General features: G+C 40.5%; 1 protein-coding gene across 1 annotated transcript; it reads right to left on the reverse strand.

Moving 5' to 3' along the window:
• Window positions 1-2,309: 2,309 nt before the first annotated feature.
• LOC133608833 (tetraspanin-3-like) lies at window positions 2,310-14,603 on the reverse strand. The gene is made up of 7 exons (XM_061964407.2): window positions 14,444-14,603; window positions 11,618-11,809; window positions 11,474-11,548; window positions 11,227-11,328; window positions 6,277-6,429; window positions 6,109-6,192; window positions 2,310-3,816 (listed from the first exon to the last, which is right to left on the reverse strand). The coding sequence occupies exons 1-7, from the start codon at window positions 14,504-14,506 to the stop codon at window positions 3,724-3,726; spliced, it is 762 nt and encodes a 253-aa protein (XP_061820391.1). The 5' UTR covers window positions 14,507-14,603; the 3' UTR covers window positions 2,310-3,723.
• Window positions 14,604-21,701: the final 7,098 nt, after the last annotated feature.

Consider the following 21,701-nt stretch of genomic DNA (forward strand, 5'->3'; position numbering starts at 1 on the left):
CGGCTGTATTTTGTAATACATTTTTGGACGCATTTTAAATTGATCCTTTAATTAGAAAAACTATCACGTTAAATGTTTAAAAAACATGAAATTTGTCGATTTTTGTTTCTTTCTGTTTCAAATTTGTATTAGTGCGTTTTGTTCTTACTATCATGTAAAGTAATCTTTTGTTCCTCGCTGTTAATTTGTTGCGGACATGACCTAGATCAGAGGTCGGCAACCTTTACCAGTCAAAGAGCCATTTTGACCAGTTTCACAAATTATAGAAAACAATGAGAGCAGCAAAAAAAAATTTACATTTTTAAATGAAATAACACTGCATACAAAGTATTTTTTTTTGCTTTGTGCTATGTATAAACCAGGGATCTCAGACACACTGCCCATACCTTTATATGGAATTTGAAAGCTGGTGCGTCACACGGGTTCAAAATGAATGGCGCTTGTCATCGTCATGCGTGCCATGATAATACAGCATATAACACCCACTACAATCAGCGTGCCTGATCAACCACATGTTGATTGAGGCTTCCGCTTGCTCACCTTGGTGACAGCAAGGCATACTTGGTCAACAACCACACAGGTTACACTGACGGTGGCGGTATAAAAAAAACTTTAACACTCTTACTAATAATGCGCCACACTGTGAACCCACACCAAACAAGAATGACAAACACATTTCGGGAGAACATCTGCACCGTAACACAACATAAACACAACAGGACAAATACCCAGAATCCCATGCAGCCCTAACTCTTCCGGGATACATTATACACCACCGCTACCAAACCCCGCCCACCTCAACCGACGCACAGAGAGAGGGGGCGGGGGGTTGATGTGTGAGGGAGCAGGGTTGGGGTGGGGGCGGGGTTTGGTGGTAGCAGGGGTGTATAATGTAGCCCGGAAGAGTCAGGGCTGCATGGGATTCTGGGTGTTTGTTATGTTGTGTTTATGTTGTGTTACGGTGCAGATGTTCTCCTGAAATGTGTTTGTCATTCTTGTTTGGTTTTGGTTCAAAGTGTGGCGCATTATTAGTAAGAGTGTTAAAGTTGTGTTATATGGTCACCGTCAGTGTAACCTGTGTGGCTGTTGAGCAAGTATGCCTTGCTGTCACATACGTGTGCAAACAGAAGATGTATAGCGTATAACAAGTGTTAGGCTGGTACGCTGTTAATACAGAATGTAGAGGGCGCCAAATGTAGTACAATCATGGCACGCCCTTGTTATAGCTGTAAGGGTGAAAATCGGTGAATAATAATCCCGGAAGTTTTCTGCGAGAGGCAATGAAATCCGGAAATTACACGGGTACATTGGGGGGTACTGCAAGTAAGCTGCTGAGCCGCATCAGAGTGATCAAAGAGCCGCATGCGGCTCCGGAGCCGCGGGTTGCCGACCCCTGACCTAGATAAATGAATTTCCGCGGAGTACAAATTATTAATTATAAATTGGATTCTTTTTATAGCTGGAGCTTTTAAAAAAAACTGTTTACTACCTCCTGAACACATTTTTCAACATAATGAGAGCCTCCCAGACACTAACTAACACCCTTTACACTTCTGATCTAATATAGTAATACTGAGCCAATCAGTGTCCACAATACTGAACAGCATGCTCTGATTGGTTTGGTCTCATGTAGGTGGCCAATACTGCTGTAGTATTCATAATTTTAGTTTATTTAGCCACGTTTATGCTCGAAAATGCTTAACTCAGGACGAAAATTATTATAATATACTTAAAAAATTCTGCAACGTAGTGAAAACGCAATAATTGAAGCGCAATGTGGGGAGGGACGGCTGTATAGTACAGTATTAGCATCCGTGAGTATTCTAACATTTTAGTGCGCATCTCACTTCTTACGTCAGTAATACTTCATTAGTGTAACTTTTGCTTGCACATTGCACATTATAATCAATCAGTCAATGATGTATTACATAATGCACCAAATTCATCCATCTTCTACCGCTTATTCCCTTTGGGGTCGCGGGGGGCGCTGGAGCCTATCTCAAATTGATAGCTTTTAAAGAAAAAAAAAACAAGTGCAGTAAGCCATGCATAATGTAAGACGTTACCACCAAATGTGTCAAAGCTCATTATAAAATGCATTAAAGAATTGTATTACAAAATGCAGCGTTATTGCATAATGAGGTAAAAAGTACTACATTATTACATACAGTAATGCACCATTATTACATATTGTGTTGTTATTCACCTCACATTTTTAAAACCCTTGTGCTAAGCCTTTAAATGTGTATTTAAAAAAATAAATAAATAAAAATAAAAAACTACACCACATCAATTAAGGAGTAGTCAAGTTGAAATGTATGACTTTATTGGTTTATGTTCAAATCAAATCTACACACCATTTTGTTCATCCCTCTTTTTCTTGCAGCTCCCGCAAAAGTATTTTGGGATCAATGTATTGTAACAACGCAAAATAAAGAAATATAACAGCACAAATTCCCACACAGACACAAAGATATTTATATACTGTATATATAAAATCAAAGATATAAAATAAATAATTCCGCCTCAAGGGCTTATGACTAAGAGAGTAAACAGAGGAACTGGAAAAGACGAGATAACACTGATAATACTGGTGACTGGCTCACACCGCCTCGTATATTCACAGAGCTTCAATAGTGAAGCGGATTCAGGAGGAAATTCACAGCATAAAAATAAAATGGGGAAAGAGTCTAAATCCGACTTCTTAGGGCGGGCGGGGGTGTTATCATATTTGTTTCTGTATGTTTGCATCAGAGCAACCAAAGCTAAAGTAGCACACGAGGAAATAGATCCCATACAAAACCTATTAGCCACTTAATAGGATTTTCTATGAAAATAAATGTACTGTAATAAGTACAATGGGCGCAATTTAATTACAATGAATTACATCAAATATTCCTAATTTATTGAAATCTCTTTAATTCGATGCTACAAAATGTCACACAGTTTGTCGGCAGTAATCTTGACGTAACAAAGACGAGGAATCTTGAAAGACGTTAACAAATCTCACAAGACCTCAACTCGGCTCAAAAGATTAGCTGTGCCTGTGTTTTGGTTCTTGATTTGTTTGGAGTTGACTGCTAGTTAACTGCTTAGCGCTAGCTGCGGGTTAAATGGCTACCAACTACTGTACACCCATTGTCTTTGCTATTAAAGAATGTATTAACTTCTTTTTACACTTGTATGACAGTTAACAGAGTTAAAAATGTTGAAAGACTGCCTTTACTGTTATTGAAGGTTTTATGGTGACAGTTGAATATTTATATTTCCATTACTTCATATAGGCAAAAAGTCCAAAGCATGACAATTAAGTCAGTCAGCCTCCCATAACATATTTTAGTCATGCTTTTTTTCTAGTAATAACAGTTTTTTTGGGAATTTCCTACTAAATTCTGGTTTCATACAAAACTTCAACCCTTAAGCACCAATGTCATTTTTTTCCATTCTGACTGAATGAGCCTTTTCTAAAACCAATTTTTAAAGTTGGCTTTTAAGGAGGAAGGACAAAAAAGAACATTAAAAAGAAGTTACAAAGTGTGACGTTAATAATAATAATAAATAGGTAGTTCTTCCTGTTCAAACCCCACTCGTTGCCAGTGTTCGCTACTTTATCGGATTGTGCAAGGTGTGCTCAAGCTTAGAGTATATGCTTTAAATATATGACAGAACTACAGCGGAAATCTACCGTGAAGTGGTGTGACGACCCCTTTCTGGGTGGGGGATTCAGGCGTAGCTGTTGGTGGTGACCAGCAACTCGTACGCCGGGTCGTGACTCCGCCTGCAGAGCACCACGCAGGCGCACAGCATGCCTAGCATCTGTTTGCAGACAAGGAAAGGGATTTAGAATCATTTGTTGGATGAACTTTTTACACCAACAACATTTTATCAGTTAAACACCATTTATTAAAAAAAACTAATCAAATTATTAAACTATCTCAGAGTAAATTTTAGTACGGTACATCAATCCAGCCATCCATTTTCTACCACCTGTCCAAGTACAGGGAAAACATAAAAGGGAAAAATGTTAAATAATTCAAAAAATATTGTTATAATGTTGTAATATTAGAAAAAATATTTTGGTTTTATAAATTATGTATGGCACCATCTGAAGAAAGAAAAAAAATGCTTGTCTCAGAATGTTTTGGGAATTTTGACATTCACTTATTTTAGTAATATATCAACTTTGTTTCTCTACTTTGACTAATTGTACTACCTTCTATGTCAACATTTTTATATAAATAAAAAAAAGTGCAAAGTCACAAAAATTAAGATATAAAAGTAATGTAAAAGTACAACAAAAAAGTGTATATATTGTAAGAATATCATTTTTTAAATAATTTACATATGGCAGCTATCGAGAGAAAAACAGCAGTTACTTGTCTCAGAATGTTGCTTTTGGTTTGTGTGGAAATGTTGACATTCACTTAGCTTTTTCTTCTCCTATTATTTTTGCTTTCTCAATTTCATTTCGGTCATTTTACAACTTTTTTTTTTTAACATTAGTATATAAATTAAAAACATGCAAAGTCACAAAAATAGAAAAGTCATACACATTTGACAAAAAAGTGTATATGTCACAAGAATATTGCTATACAAGAGTTAAGTTGTAATATTACCTGAACAAATTTACTTTTTAATATTAATTAATACATGACAATTATCGAGAGAGAAACAGCAGTCGCTTGTCTTAAAATGTTGCGTTTAAGCTTGTGTGGTAATTTTGGAATTGACTTAAATACAGCTTTATTCTAATAATATGTCTGTTATGTTTCTCTACTTTGAGTAATTTCATGATTTTTTACTCAACATTTTTATATAAATCAAAACCAAAAATAGAAGAGAAAAGTCATAGAAGTAAGACAGTATATATTAGAAGATTGTTGTTGTAGTTACGATGTAATATTACGAGAATAAACCTATCATTGTTTTATATTTAATACTGTATACTGGGGCCATCAAGAGAGAAAACGATGCTCGTCTCAAATGCTGCGTTTAGGTTTATGTGGGAATTTTGGCATTCACTTGTAAAATTACAGCTTTATTGTATTAATATTTCAGTGTAATTTCTGTACTTTTGAGTCATTGCGTTCCTTTCTTATTCAACATTTTACAAAATGGTGCAGTCCCCAAAAAAGAAGATAAAAATGTAAAAAGTTTATATATAACAAGAATATTGTTATCTCGGAGCATTCAATCGAGAGGCGAAACGTCTTCTAAGACAAACCAAACAGTCTAGTTGCGATCAATTGAATGCCCTTAGATAACAACGAACAGGATGAATGAGAACATTCATAGACAAAAATATTGTTGTAAATTTCACAAGATGTAATATTACTAGAAAACTTGTATTCTTTTTGTTTTTATTAAAAAGAAACAGCAGTTGCTTGTCTAAAAAAAAAGTGTTTATGGTTGTGTGGGAATTTTAACATTCACTTGTTAAAATTAGTCTTTTTTTCTCCCAGTATTTTAGCTTTTTCTACTTTAATTTGGTAATGTTCCTACTTTTTTTTCAAAGATTTTTTTATAAATCAAAGACATGCAAAGTCATAGAAATATGACAAAAAAAGTGCCTATATTACAAGAATATTGTTGTAATATTACAAAGATAAGTTATGTTATTACTTGCATAAGCTTATTTTTGTATAAATAATATATGCCAGCTATCCATCCATCCATCCATCCATTTTCTACCGCTTATTCCCATTTGGGGTCGCGGGGGGCGCTGGCTATCTAGAGAAAAACAGCAATTGTCTGTCTCAGAACGTTGTGTTTTAGGTAAGTGTGGAACTTAAAATTAAAATACAATTACAACTAAATTACTACTTTATTCTTAATATTTCAGCTTTGTTTTGCTACTTTGAGTAATTTTACTACTTTTTCACCTAACATTTATACATAAATCAAAATTGATTGATACTTATTAACTATCATGTCAGCAATTCATTCATGAAATGTGTGGTTAGGAAGTTAAAAAAGAAGAACACTCAACCACAGTGATGCAAATGGGGAAAAAAGGTCTATGTACAGTAGCTGCACATGTTCCAGAGCCTCACTAAACTTGCAATCCTCCAGAGTGTGGTGTAATCATGATACCTGTATCCTCCTCACCTGTATGGATGCAAACGTTAGCGCGGCCCAAATGACGTACATCATGATCTCCTTTAACTTCTTCACCACCAGAGCTTCACAACCCTACAAAATAGAATGACAAAGTTTTGTGAAGGCAATTAAGGGAAGCTTCTTAAATGAGAAAATGGTTGTCGACGTCGTGTGCACCTCCTGGTATAAGTCGCCCGGTCGGGTCAGGGTGCCGGTGCAATTGCTGATGTTGGGCTGGCAGCAGCTGACGGGGACGCTATTGTTTTTGGACTCTTTGAACCAGCGAGTGTACCTCCAATCCGAGTAGTTATGAATGCCGCAGCAGTGGAGCTGACAAGAAGGACATTTAGGGACATTTGCACAAAGGGTTAACAATTGTAGCTGTCATTTCTTGTGAGGAGGAACAGAACAGATATTAAGAGGTTATGAGAGGTTGTTCAAATTAATAGTGCTTACAAAGTACAAAGAAGAAGAATTATGAGAAATACCTTGAACCTTATTGAAAATGGGATATTCTTCATCTCAGTATGTTTATCATGACTGACTTAATTATCTATTACAAGAACTGCTGTATTAATCATTCACTGATGTAATTGTGTTACAAAAAAGAAGACAGTAAATGAACATATGTATTTGTAAACGCTCTGAAGTGGGGAAAGGGGTAGGATTAAATAAGCTTTGCTTCTTCCTACTCCTTTTCGGACATGATGTAAAGAGAAATGATATGAAATTGTTTGATGTATTATACAGTAAGTGTGTTCATGTTCGAAATAAACTAAAAAAGAAAGAAAGATATAGTCGCCGGTAGGTCTGGGCTGATAACAAATCTTGCTGGATACAATGTCCCACAAATTATTGCTGATAAACGATATTATTGTTAGCATTATTTTGAGACTTAATATAATAATATTGTAAGTAACCTTTTAAAAGCAATACACTTATTTCTCATTAGTATTTGTTAGCATTGTAATTGAAAAGTCAAGAACTTTTTTAAATGATCCTGAATAAATAAACAATTCAAATAAAATGGACTCTCAAACTCTGTTAGCAAAAATTGAACTTCAATAAATATAGAATATTTTGAAGTGCATTTTCCCCCTGTTGAGAAAACTGTCAGGTATTTTGTTGTTGTTGCTGCTATCACTTTCTAACAAATATGGCATACTTGCTCGTTCGTCCGTGTTGATGGGCTCATGTTGCTCACTCGTTTGAAGCCAAAATATTCCCACACTGTAACATTTGGCTTTGCAATCCTTTTTTCCCCTCTAATTATTGTTACTTTACGGTGCCCCTCGCTAGCACCAAGCGAGGAGTGAATGTGTGTAAGCGAGCGGTCATGCCTCTAACCATTAAAAGGGGCCCTATAATGCAATACCAACTTTAATTACCTACTGGTACTTGCTTATGTGTATTTGGGGTCTGCATAAATCCCGAAAATTTGAAATCAAACCGTGGAGGCATTGCGGAGATATTTATAAAATAATCTTGCCTTCCTTCAGACTTCCTCCAAACAGTCAGTTTGGAACTTGCTCTATTTGTGATGTTTTTCCCTATTGTGACGCCAGGTGATATCTGCATATATGGTGGAAATGTACTTAAACATCGTTGCGCGAGGCGGCCATTTTTTATTTATGTACGACCAGGTGTATCACGATGAAGCCTGTTGAAGGAAAATGCTCTGTTGTTAGTCTGCTTTAACCAGCACAAATCATTACACAAATCTGAAGTAAAAAAGGCCTTACTTTTATTTTTTATAATTTGTGGCAATGTGCCTTCAACTGTGAAGAAGTCGCTTCGAGTTCTGCTTCACCCACAACCTTTCACAAAAAGATGGATTTTAGAGTATGGGGTACCGGACTGTCTGATTGTGGCTGTCCGCTCCCAGTACGATCAGTGTCAGAGCTTGGTCCGCATTGCCGGCAGTAGGTCGGACACGTTTCCAGTGAGGGTTGGACTCCGCCAAGGCTGCCCTTTGTCACCGATTCTGTTCATAACTTTTATGGACAGAATTTCTAGGCGCAGTCAAGGCGTTGAGGGGATCCGGTTTGGTGGCTGCAGGATTAGGTCTCTGCTTTTTGCAGATGATGTGGTCCTGATGGCTCCATCTGGCCAGGATTTTCAGCTCTCACTGGATCGGTTCGCAGCCGAGTGTGAAGCGACTGGGATGAGAATCAGCACCTCCAAGTCCGAGTCCATGGTTCTCGCCCGGAAAAGGGTGGAGTGCCATCTCCGGGTTGGGGAGGAGACCCTGCCCCAAGTGGAGGAGTTCAAGTACCTAGGAGTCTTGTTCACGAGTGGGGGAAGAGTGGATCGTGAGATCGACAGGCGGATCGGTGCGGCGTCTTCAGTAATGCGGACGCTGTATCGATCCGTTGTGGTGAAGAAGGAGCTGAGTCGGAAGGCAAAGCTCTCAATTTACCGGTCGATCTACGTTCCCATCCTCACCTATGGTCATGAGCTTTGGGTTATGAACGAAAGAACACGATCACGGGTACAAGCGGCCGAAATGAGTTTCCTCCGCCGGGTGGCGGGGCTCTCCCTTAGAGATAGGGTGAGAAGCTCTGTCATCCGGGGGGAGCTCAAAGTAAAGCCGCTGCTCCTCCACATCGAGAGGAGCCAGATGAGGTGGTTCGGGCATCTGGTCAGGATGCCACCCGAACGCCTCCCTAGGGAGGTGTTTAGGGCACGTCCGACCGGTAGGAGGCCACGGGGAAGACCCAGGACACGTTGGGAAGACTATGTCTCCCGGCTGGCCTGGGAACGCCTCGGGATCCCCCGGGAAGAGCTGGACGAAGTGGCTGGGGAGAGGAAAGTCTGGGCTTCCCTGCTTAGGCTGCTGCCCCCGCGACCCGACCTCGGCTAAGCGGAAGAAGATGGATGGATGGATGGATGGATTTTCCGGAAAACTACTTTTAATGGCGGAGTCAGTGACTACTAATTATGACACTGGAGGAGACAATGAAACGGTAAGTAATAACAGTGGGTTAGAAATGTGTGAAAGATATGCTAATGCCACAATGATACAACATATGTATTATAATCCTTGAACAAAGTAAGAGTGAAACTCATGTGAATAATCACTGAATGGAGAACTGGGGGTGGGATTAAATAAATGATCTTCTTCCCACTCCCTTTCAGGCAAAACTGGACAATCATGCATTACATACTATACATTACCTTTTGCACTATTTTAATTTATATTATTATGTGTTGTCAAAATTTTACTTTTTTATGTCATTGCCTGAAATAAATAAATAAATGGAAAAAAATGAAAAAATCTTAGCTTGATTTAGCCTTCTGATGTAAGACAACGGCGTCACCGTCCTCCGACAAAATAAAGAATGATTTTCCTAAAAACTACTTGTAATTGAATCAGTGCCTACTAGGGTTGTACGGTATATTAGTATAGTACCGCGATACTAATGAATCATATTTGGTACTATATCGCCTCTGAAAAGTAAACTCAGTAAAATATGTCCCTGGACACATGAGGACTTTGAATATGACCAATGTATGATCCTGTAACTACTTGGTATCGGATTGATACCCAAATTTGTGGTATCATCCAAAACTAATGCAAATTATCACAAAACAGAAGAATAAGTGATTATTACATTTTAACAGAAGTGTTGATAGAACATGTTAAAAGAGAAAGTAAGCAGATATTAACAGTAAATGAACAAATAGATTAATAATTCATTTTCTACCACTTGTCCTTAATAATTTTGACAAAATAATAGAATGATAAATAACACAATATGTTACTGCATATGACAGCAGCTGAATTAGGAGCCTTTGTTTGCTTACTTACTAATAAAAGACAAGTTGTCTTGTATGTTCACTATTTTACTTAAGGACAAACTTGCAATAAGAAACATATGTTTAATGTACCGGAAGATTTTTTGTTAAAATAAAGCCAATAATGCAATTGTGTGTGGTCTCCTTTATTTAGAAAAGTGCCAAAAAGTAAATAAATAATTTTGGTACCGGTAACAAAATATTGGTATCGGGACAACACAAGTGCCTACTGTGTTTGGCAACGGACCAGTTAGTGATATAATCAGTTATTAGGTTTGCAATGTCGCTCATAGCGTAGCTTACTGTATAGACGGTTTCATCCTTTATTGTGTACAAGGTTTTGAAGCAACAGTGCAGTAAAAGTATTAACATAAAATGAAATAGAAAAGCCTCATATTGTCAATATACACATGTATATATCCAGGATTTAGCATTGGAGAGCTAAAGACTCAGTAGAAGTTTGACCTTAACCAGCATACAGTACCAGATTTGAAGCCGGGCTTTATTACTTTCTCTCCCCCGCGTCGTCTCCTCCATCCTTGAGCCGACAACAAACCTCAGTGAGCCGCAGGTCTCGCTATATTATCTGCGATGTCGTGTTGTGGTGAAAGTCAAGTAAAAATTAGATGGCTTGTGGCGATCACCGGTGTCCATATTCCATACGGTTTTAGCTAAACAAAACAAAAACAACCACAAAACAAGGCTTCCTGAGCGGGGGACGAAAGTCTAGTCAGTGTGAAGGAGGGCGTCATTTGCATCCTAACAACTCTCCCTCTCAAAACAAACCGTTTTTGAAGGCAGCCAAAAAGTGGCTTGAAAATAGGTCTTTGCAGCAAAATCTATGCATTACATGTTATATAGACCAAAAAGAAATGTTTTTAAAAAATCATAATATGACTCCTGTAAGACAAAGATTGGGGACTGATGATGTTGTGCAACATACTTGTTGACAAACTACATGTGGTCAAAGAGAGCCAGAGTTTCCTTACCATGAATCGATTAACGTGGACCCCTACTTAAACAAGTTGAAAAACTTATTCGGGTGTTACCATTTAGTGGTCAATTGTACGGAATATGTACTTCACTGTGCAACCTACTAATAAAAGTTTCAATCAATCAATCAATTCCACTTTCTCATGCACTACAAATCCTTATTAAAGTTCATGAATTAAGTTGTTTTGTTGGTCCTGGCTATGATTACAAGATTTACAGAAGGTGGATCTTTGTATCTTGTGAAGCGCGTCAAAATAAATATTCTTCTGTTGTGCCACTTAACAACACCCTTTTATGCCAACAGGCAACACATTTCTATGAATTTTTTTTCCTTACCTGCCTCTGCACGTAGTCTATAGCACGACTTGGAGCATCCGTGTTGGTGCCGTTGTATTCGTCGTAAACCTTCTGGATGGAGTGGTTCACCTCATCCTCTACCTGGAACATGTTCAGAGACTTCACAGCTCCAAATATACAACTTTGTTCCCTCGCTTGCATTGGTGTATCTTAGGGCCTCTCTAAATAATACATCTCTTGCTAACATGTTCCTTTTTCAAACGCCACAGTCTAAGAAGCAGCTTACCTTTGCCCGGTATATGTAGCCGAGCACCACCACCACGCACTCTGTTACAAACACCAGCAGCAAAATGGCAGCAAACTAAAACGAAAAAGTCAATAAACCAGTTTTATTAAGCTCAGGTAACATTGTAGTCAGGTGTCAACTCACAGTGGCCAGACCACAGGAGCTCTCGCGTATCGTGGCGCAGCAGCCAATCAGGCCGATGATGAAGAGGAGAGTGCCGACGGCGATTATGATGACAGCCGGAATCAAAGTGTATACGTCCTCAAAGAAATGGTCGTAGTCGTCGTATGTGATGAACACATACGCGCCGATGTAGCACAGTATGCCTGCAGCAGCCTGCAATCAGAGAGACAAAAATGTAATCTATTGAAATAAAACAATATCAATATAGCGATAGACATACTCAATATCAATAAAAAATGCTATTGATAAAACATAGAAAAATGTTTTTCCTTCTACGGTGGAAGAAACCAGAAGTTACAAAACAAGGTTGGTTGCATTAACGAAGGCATTCGCTCTCTGGTAACCGAGCAACACAGGAAGTGTTCACTGATCAGTGGGAGTAACACGCTAACAGCCGATCAGGTAACAACATGGATATCATATAAATAAACTCAGCATTGCTACTGCCTATTGGGGCTGACGAGACTTGGGTCCGCCATCTTGAAAGGGGCTACATCTCCAGCTACTGACAGGCGTAATTCAAGATTCAAGATGTTGTGGTATTGTTGTGTATTGTTTTGTTGATTGATTAATAAATTCATAAATAAAAAAAATAAAAAAAAAGATTCAAGATTGTTTATTGTCATATGCACAGTTAAACAGACAGTTTTCCATACAATGAAAATCTTACTTTGCTAGTCCACCTTTCAACAAGTCAGACGGTACTTAGCTAAAATAAAAATAAAAAATGTACAGTTTAGCAGGTTAGAATAAGGTATACAAAAAAGTATAAGCTATATACAAGGCACAGTGAGTAACATAACATTATTGCACATTCTGATTCACAGTCAACAGTATAAATATGAAGGTGACATTGGGTCACAGCAGTTGTTTAAAGTGTCTTTAGTGATCAAAGGTGAAAAGTGTCTACAGTGATGGTTCACAGTTCGGAGGTGGTCATAGTCGTAATGAAGTGTCAGCGCATATAACCCATCATAACTTTCTACATACTAAACTGATGTTCAGCTTAGTTTATAGCTTTCTGGCAACAATTTCACTGGTGGCCATAAATACGTACAATAATCTTGAATTCTCAAAATACAAACAATAGTCATATACACTTTTACTTTTGGAAAGTAATCCCTCGTGATCCGTTTTCCACGGTCCGCCGATTTGCACAAAAACAGAACAATGATGTGGCATCATGTTTTTCCTCGTTTCTATGAGTACATGCCCCTTTCAAGATGGCTGCCGAAATTCCTGCGCCCTGGCAGCCAATGCGGCGTCTACGAATACGATGTCCATGGGTAAGAGTATCAACTATTAAGTTTGGTTGCGCCATCTTGTTGTCTTGCGGCTGATGCTTTGCATGGAGTGTGAAGAGAAAGTAAAAATGAGGGCTGCAGAAAGCGGATAAATTGTCGCTTAAACAGGAAAAGTCAACTCGACAGTATGGCAGTTTTTAAAATGTTTTAAAAACTGACGCGCTCTGTCTTTTGTCTTCAACCCACGTCCATTCCCTGTTCGGGTATACGGAAACAACCGGTAGGAACTAAAGTGCAGCATTGTATAAATAAAATAATTAAAAAATATATAACAAACGTGCTACTTTAAAATAATAGTAATTTGGTCCAATATTATTTAAATAATAACTAATGCATAACATAAATTAATTTCCATACTTAAAGAATAACAGACCAAGTTAAATCTTATACATTTTCACATGTTGCACTATTTTCTTACACTTTGTTAAGCATTTTTTTACATTAACCTCATAGTTGCACCTTGATTTGAAGAAGTTAAGTTTAATGTGATTTTACAATCATGTGTGTTTTCCATGGTTGTGTTGACATTTCCTTTCCTTTCTGCCTTGATGGCTGAGGACATTATAACTAGAGGAAGGTCATACTTAAAATAAAATACTTAAAATAAAATATTTACATTTAAAATATTTTAACCTGGTCCTTAAATTTTGAAAGGTCATAAAATATCAATAATTATCAATATCGAGCAAAATAAAACACTTTTATCGTGATACAGTTTTCAGCCATATCGCCCAGCTCTATATTGAAATGAATATGCTTAACTGGCTATTCATTAGGTTCACTTAAATAGTACTAACAACTTTATAGGAAAGTGGGAGTTGGTTCAAGAAATAACATTCCCATCATAAAATCAATGGGCAAAATATAAGAAGGATAGTAACACAAATGACAACCATCTTTCCCCAAATAGTGGCGTGCCCTATATTAGACACTAACTATATAAATTATCAGTTGAATGGACTTTTTTGTTGTTGTTGTTATTATTAAATGTGTTGTCCATTTTAAAAAAGACAGTTTAGTTTGTTGATACTGGTAAATTATCACAGTTTTAAGCATGAAGAAGTAAAAAATGTTATTATATATATAATATTATATCAGTATTATATTGCTATATTGTACATTTAAATATATATTTTTCTTAAATTATGATAGTTTCTTTCACATTATTTCATCCTACTAACTAAAATAGCACAGCAGGTCAACAGAAGCTGCATTACGTCATGGCGGCTGCTGGCGACATAGTTGACTTCGAGCCTACTGCAGTACACTTAATTCAGTGTGTTTATTAATGAATCCGGGTAAAAATGCATGTACTGTATATGCACCATCTTTATGGAAAGTAATGACATTCAACGCGACTCGTCCGTCGTTGAACGCCGAACAATGCAGCGCATCAGTTGGTGCAGTGAGCTAGCTCGCTAACAACATCCAGCCTCGATGGGTTTGCGGTACATTGCTCAACGTTTATCTGCAGTTTGCTTACCCAAAATATGAGATTGAGGAAAACCAAGACGGTTTTGGATGACGTAATTCCACACTGGCCCATTTTTGTCTAAAAAAAAAAAAGAAGATAATGTATTGTCGCTACAGCAAATTGTGATGCACCTGCTGCACTTTGCAATGTTATGATAATAAAATGGCTTCAGTGGCACCGCCCCTCCTGTGCAGCGCCTAGACAGCTCCACCAATTGAAACGCGTCAAAGCAGACCACGTGGTATGGTGACGTCACGACCTTGCCATTTTTTTCTTTTTTTTACCCAAATCAGACTCCACACAATATTATAGCAACTGTATATGCCCGCAACATATTATATTAATCAGCCTCTGTTAAGTGTCATTTTAGTGTATTTTGAAGATTAAATACTAATGTTTCATACGGCGTCATCAATAATGTAGGTGACGATCAATGTCAATCAAAACTGGTGTTTGGGGGATTAACAAAAATGGCCGCCTTGTGTTATTCTATGTGAGGAATGTGGTCACAAGGTGGCAGTGTATGAATACAAGTTTGGCATAATATAATTGGTAAGAAACCCCCAACATCGTTTAAACCAAACTGTAAATTCAGACCAGTGTCTTTGGTGTGTTTAAATATATTTACCCACACAATAGCTTAAAGAAGTCAATGTAGTAGACATTTTTAAACCCTAACCAATTAAGACTGGATATATGGATCTTATTCTTACTAGTATTAATCAAAAAGAGTGTTCGAGTCTTAAAATTAAAGACCACAGTAATACTTGACCCTCTTAGAGTAAAGTACAGCAGTAATATCCATTGTTATCCTTAGTTTATTTTGTTACAATGACCCTAAAAGTACACATAGTTTCGTAGATAAACACATCACTTGTTGCTAGGCGGAATTTGAAGAGCACAAATTATTGCCCATCATCCACAATCCTTATGTAAGACAAAAACACACGTCTGTCTCTTTTCTGTGCATTATAGATAGTAAAAAACTGTTAGCATGAGGCGGCTAACTATAAAGGTAATGGGGGGAAGGGGGGGGGTCATCTATTATGCCTACAAACCCCTCTAAAAAAATATAAAAAATTCGCCAACAACGCTCCATTTACATACCGTGACCTGCATATCAACCCAACAATAGCGACATTATTGTAAGAGCTATTGTCGAAGAACTACTTTTCTGACTTCGTGACACAGTGCCATGTTTACACTGCTCCTCCCGCCACCAGCGACAGGTAAGGTACAAACCCCGTTTCCATATGAGTTGGGAGATTGTGTTAGATGCAAATATAAACGGAATACAGTGATTTGCAAATCCTTTTCAACCCATATTCAATTGAACGCACTACAAAGACAAGATATTTGATGTTCAAACTCATAAACTTTTTTTTTTTTTTTTTGCAAATAATAATTAACTTAGAATTTCTTGGCTGCAACACGTGCCAAAGTAGTTGGGAAAGGGCATGTTCACCACTGTGTTACATGGCCTTTCCTTTTAACAACACTCAGTAAACGTTTGGGAACTGAGGAGACACATTTTTTAAGCTTCTCAGGTGGAATTCTTTCCCATTCTTGCTTGATGTACAGCTTAAGTTGTTCAACAGTCCGGGGGTCTCCGTTGTGGTATTTTAGGTTTCATAATGCGCCACACATTTTCAATGGGAGACAGGTCTGGACTACAGGCAGGCCAGTCTAGTACCTGCACTCTTTTACTATGAAGCCACGTTGATGTAACACGTGGCTTGGCATTGTCTTACTGGTAACGTTGCTTGGATGGCAACATATGTTGCTCCAAAACCTGTATGTACCTTTCAGCATTACTGGCGCCTTCACAGATGTGTAAGTTACCCATGTCTTGGGCACTAATACACCCCCACACCATCACAGCTGCTGGCTTTTTAACTTTGCGCCTTTAACAATCCGGATGGTTCTTTTCCTCTTTGGTCCGGAGGACACATCGTCCACAGTTTCCAAAAACAATTTGAAATGTGGACTCGTCAGACCACAGAACACTATTCCACTTTGTATCAGTCCATCTTAGATGATCTCAGGCCCAGCGAAGCCGACAGCATTTCTGGGTGTTGTTGATAAACGGTTTTCGCTTTGCATAGGAGAGTTTTAACTTGCACTTACAGATGTAGCGACCAACTGTAGTTACTGGCAGTGGTTTTCTGAAGTGTTCCTGAGCCCATGTGGTGATATCCTTTACACACTGATGTCGCTTGTTGATGCAGTACAGCCTGAGGGATCGAAGGTCACGGGCTTAGCTGCTTACGTGCAGTGATTTCTCCAGATTCTCTGAACCCTTTGATGATATTACGGACCGAAGATGCAGAAATCCCTAAATTCCTTGCAATAGCTGGTTGAGAAAGGTTTTTCTTAAACTGTTCAACAATTTGCTCACGCATTTGTTGACAAAGTGGTGACCCTCGCCCCATCCTTGTTTGTGAATGACTGAGCATTTCATGGAATCTACTTTTATACCCAATCATGGCACCCACCTGTTCCCAATTTGCCTGTTCACCTGTGGGATGTTCCAAATAAGTGTTTGATGAGCATTCCTCAACTTTATCAGTTTTTATTGCCACCTTTCCCAACTTCTTTGTCACGTGTTGCTGGCATCAAATTCTAAAGTTAATGATTATTTGCGAAAAAAAAAAAAAAAGTTTATGAGTTTGAACATCAAATATGTTGTCTTTGTAGCATATTCAACTGAATATGGGTTGAAAATGATTTGCAAATTATTGTATTCCGTTTATATTTACATCTAACACAATTTCCCAACTCATATGGAAACGGGGTTTGTACTTGAGCTGCTTCTGCTGCTGCTGCACCGACTTTTAGTTTGGAAAAGTTAATACTAGGTTATGAAGAATGTATGTCACCCGTATATTAGAAGGTTGTTCCACAAAGCAAATAACTATGAACTTCCACCGCTATTCTAAAAATCCAGACTGACGGACGCAGTGCTGTGGTTCTCATTTTGCTCTAAACTTGGCTCTGAACACATGAATGCAATAGAAGACCCGACAACACTTCTAGGAAGACTCAACACATGATCATTTTCTATTTGAGGATTGAGGATTATTCTGAATACAGCAGCTCAAGAAGAGCACAAGTGCTGAAAGATACAACCATCTCATCAGTCGGCATCCCAGTGCAAGCAGGCTTTGTAAGTCACTGTTTTATGTTTCTATTTGAAACATTTGCAATAGTGTTTGTATTATTGATATTTGTACTAATTAGCTGCCTCATGCTAGCAGTTTTTACTGTTTAGAACGCACAGAAAAGGAAAAGACGTGTGTTGTTTGCTCACATGAGATGTGTGGGTGATGGGCCAAATTCCCCCCAAAAGTACAGTTTTTCTTCAAATGGACACAATCATTTGTGCCCTATAAATTCTGCTTAGTTCAAAGTGATGCTATAACTACTCTATTTGTAACATGTTTTATATATGACATTGTTTGTATTTTAGCGCTGTCTGTCGCCTGTGTTGGTGAGCTAAAGACAATTTTCCACCTCAGTGGACAATAAAGCTATTTTCTATTCTACACAACATTGTACTGAACACAGATAACAATGGATAGTTGTCAGGCTTGTCCCTGACAGTTTGGTCAAGTTTTAGTTTTTCCTCTGTCATTTCCTGTCAACGCTCTTATTTTGGTTCTGTTTCCTGTTTCTCCCTGAGTGCTGTGTCCCTTCAGCTGTGGCTGATTGGCACCTGGCCACACCTGGTGTCAATCAGCCAGCTGCTATTTATACCTGCCCTACCCTCCAGTCACTGCTGGATCATTGTCGTTCCTACCTGTCGTGTCGTTGTTCTTAATACTTGTCGTTGTAGCTCTGTCTACTTTTGGTTTCACTCTGCTCATGTCCTAGTTCCTTCGTGTCACAGTAAGTGTTTTTGGTTTCTTGTCCACAGTTAGCCTCTGTGCTATTTTAGTTCATAGCCAAGTTTGTTCTCCGCCTTGTGCGCGCCTTTTGTTACCCTTTCGTTTGTTGTTTTGCCTTAGTGTATAATTAAATCATGTTTTCTCGTACAATGCCTTCCGCCTTCTCTGCATCTTGGGGTTCGTCACCTACAAACTCTGACATAATGATCCAGCCAAATTCGAATCTCGCAGAGATGTCCATGGCGGAGAGGCTTAACAAAGTTTTGGACTTAATGGCTAATCTGAAGAAAAGTTCGGCCGCTTTTCAAGCCCTCTCCCTCCCACCCCTGTCGTCTGTGGGCCTATCTGGGGACGTCTGGGATCCGTCCTTTGGGGGAGGGGCTATGAGTAGCAGTGCAGCTGGGGAGGCACAGCTACTTCTCGCCCCAGTGGGTCTGCAAGAGACGGCGCCATCATCTCCTGTGGGTCTGCAACCTACGGCGCCACCATGCAGTCCGGTGGGCCGGCAGACGCCACCATGCAGTCCGGTGGGCCGGCAGACGCCACCATGCAGTCCGGTGGGCCGGCAGACGCCACCATGCAGTCCGGTGGGCCGGCAGACGCCACCATGCAGTCCGGTGGGCCGGCAGACGCCACCATGCAGTCCGGTGGGCCGGCAGACGCCACCATGCAGTCCGGTGGGCCGGCAGACGCCACCATGCAGTCCGGTGGGCCGGCAGACGCCACCATGCAGTCCGGTGGGTCTACAACCAACGGCGCCACCATCCTCCTCTCCGGTGGGCCAGCAGCAGACGGCGCCACCATCCTCCTCTCCGGTGGGCCAGCAGCAGACGGCGCCACCATCCTCCTCTCCGGTGGGCCAGCAGCAGACGGCGCCACCATCCTCCTCTCCGGTGGGCCAGCAGCAGACGGCGCCACCATCCTCCTCTCCGGTGGGCCAGCAGCAGACGGCGCCACCATCCTCCTCTCCGGTGGGCCAGCAGCAGACGGCGCCACCATCCTCCTCTCCGGTGGGCCTGCAGCAGACGGCGCCACCATCCTCCTCTCCGGTGGGCCAGCAGCAGACGGCGCCACCATCCTCCTCTCCGGTGGGCCAGCAGCAGACGGCGCCACCATCCTCCTCTCCGGTGGGCCAGCAGCAGAGGGCGCCACCATCCTCTTCTCCGGTGGGCCAGCAGCAGAGGGCGCCACCATCCTCTTCTCCGGTGGGCCAGCAGCAGAGGGCGCCACCATCCTCTTCTCCGGTGGGCCAGCAGCAGAGGGCGCCACCATCCTCTTCTCCGGTGGGCCAGCAGCAGAGGGCGCCACCATCCTCTTCTCCGGTGGGCCAGCAGCAGAGGGCGCCACCATCCTCTTCTCCGGTGGGCCAGCAGCAGAGGGCGCCACCATCCTCTTCTCCGGTGGGCCAGCAGCAGAGGGCGCCACCATCCTCTTCTCCGGTGGGCCAGCAGCAGAGGGCGCCACCATCCTCCTCTCCGGTGAGCCAACAGACGCCGCCACCATGCACTCCGGTGGGCCAGCAGAGGGCGCCACCGCCATCCTCCCCGGTGGGCCAGCAGAGGGCGCCACCGCCATCTTCTCCGGTGGGCCAGCAGAGGGCGCCACCATCTTCTCCGGTGGGCCAGCAGAGGGCGCCACCATCGTCTCCGGTGGGTCCTCCCATGCCGGCGGTCGAGCCGCCTCGCCAATTGCGGCGGCGTTCAACTCGCCGTCGCCACCTAACTCTTCCCCGCTGGTTGCGGGGACACTTGGCCTGGTGGCCCACCTCCTTGTCCTCCCTTCACCCTCCCGTGACTTTGGACTGTTTTTTGGGGGGGGTTCCTAGAACGTCTGGTATCCGTTATAGGAAGGGGGGCTACTGTCAGGCTTGTCCGACAGTTTGGTCAAGTTTTAGTTTTTCCTCTGTCATTTCCTGTCAACGCTCTTATTTTGGTTCTGTTTCCTGTTTCTCCCTGAGTGCTGTGTCCCTTCAGCTGTGGCTGATTGGCACCTGGCCACACCTGGTGTCAATCAGCCAGCTGCTATTTATACCTGCCCTACCCTCCAGTCACTGCTGGATCATTGTCGTTCCTACCTGTCGTGTCGTTGTTCTTAATACTTGTCGTTGTAGCTCTGTCTACTTTTGGTTTCACTCTGCTCATGTCCTAGTTCCTTCGTGTCACAGTAAGTGTTTTTGGTTTCTTGTCCACAGTTAGCCTCTGTGCTATTTTAGTTCATAGCCAAGTTTGTTCTCCGCCTTGTGCGCGCCTTTTGTTACCCTTTCGTTTGTTGTTTTGCCTTAGTGTATAATTAAATCATGTTTTCTCGTACAATGCCTTCCGCCTTCTCTGCATCTTGGGGTTCGTCACCTACAAACTCTGACAATAGTACTATTCTACTTCACTCTTAAGACAGTCACTTATTATTATTTTTAGTTAGTAATAGTAAGAGTAATGTTATAATAGTTATGTCCAAAAAAATGTAAAATATTCTGTTAAACAAAAACATTGGCTCCATCATCCCAAGAAGCGGAGAAACTACAGTCAGACAAAACAAGTTTACAAGATAAGTTTGTTTGTACACAAGCATTTTGCAGTTGAATTATTACTATAACGAATTCCATATTGTAAACAAGCAAACAATTGCAAGTTTTATTTTTTCCACACAGCGCCATCTGGTGGAAGTAGTGTGGCAATACCGCACTTACACTTGAAAATTGGCACTGTTATCAAATATTATTCAACCTGTAAAAAAAAAAAAGAGTCAAATATAAATCAATCCTTTTATTGTAAAAGTCATTCATTTCGTCATATTGCTAAAGCAAGTATTCATGAAGGGCATCTAATTTTCATAGTGTGATGATACAAAACATTTTTTGTCCGCAAGACACTGTGCTGGAGTAGTGGTGTGCACAGTCACTAAAGGTGACAGATCACTAGTGCATCAATATAATACATTTTTGAGAGCAAGAAGGCGTCTATTGGCTAATCAAGCAAATGGAGAAGTCAGCAGACCACATCCAGATACTAAAATACATCTCGAAGGGTGTGTGTGTTTGCGTTCTTGTATTTCTACCCTTCTTGAGACATCAAGAAGAAAAAGTACCTTCCATATGAGGACCGGTGGACAAGTTAGGACATAAATCCTGGTTCCAATACGGAAAACCATTGCATCTAATAGAGAATGTCTCATTTGCACCCCTGGTGGTGAAATCTATCAAAATCAGGGTGGTCCCAAAAATGAGGGATTTTTCAAATTGACTGTGTGTCGGTTTTAAAAGTGCTCCCCCTCTGGTCAACATATGAAATAACAAGTGTGTGTAAAAATTTGAAGTGTTCCCCCTCTGGCCAACATATGTAATAAGTGTGTGTAAGAAATTGACATGTGCCCCCTTTGGCCAA

The sequence above is a fragment of the Nerophis lumbriciformis genome, linkage group LG06, assembly GCF_033978685.3.
Source record: "Nerophis lumbriciformis linkage group LG06, RoL_Nlum_v2.1, whole genome shotgun sequence".
In the NCBI taxonomy this organism is placed as follows: domain Eukaryota; kingdom Metazoa; phylum Chordata; class Actinopteri; order Syngnathiformes; family Syngnathidae; genus Nerophis; species Nerophis lumbriciformis.

Bases quoted from the DNA above. Each gene is read 5' to 3' on its own strand.
- LOC133608833 (XM_061964407.2), bottom strand. From the start codon at position 14,506: ATGGGCCAGTGTGGAATTACGTCATCCAAAACCGTCTTGGTTTTCCTC. The intron at 11,329-11,473 runs GTAAGCTGCTTC...AACATGTTCCAG, and splicing joins GCTACATATACCGGGCAAAG to GTAGAGGATGAGGTGAACCA. The intron at 3,817-6,108 runs GTGAGGAGGATA...GTCTGCAAACAG, and splicing joins TAACGTTTGCATCCATACAG to ATGCTAGGCATGCTGTGCGC.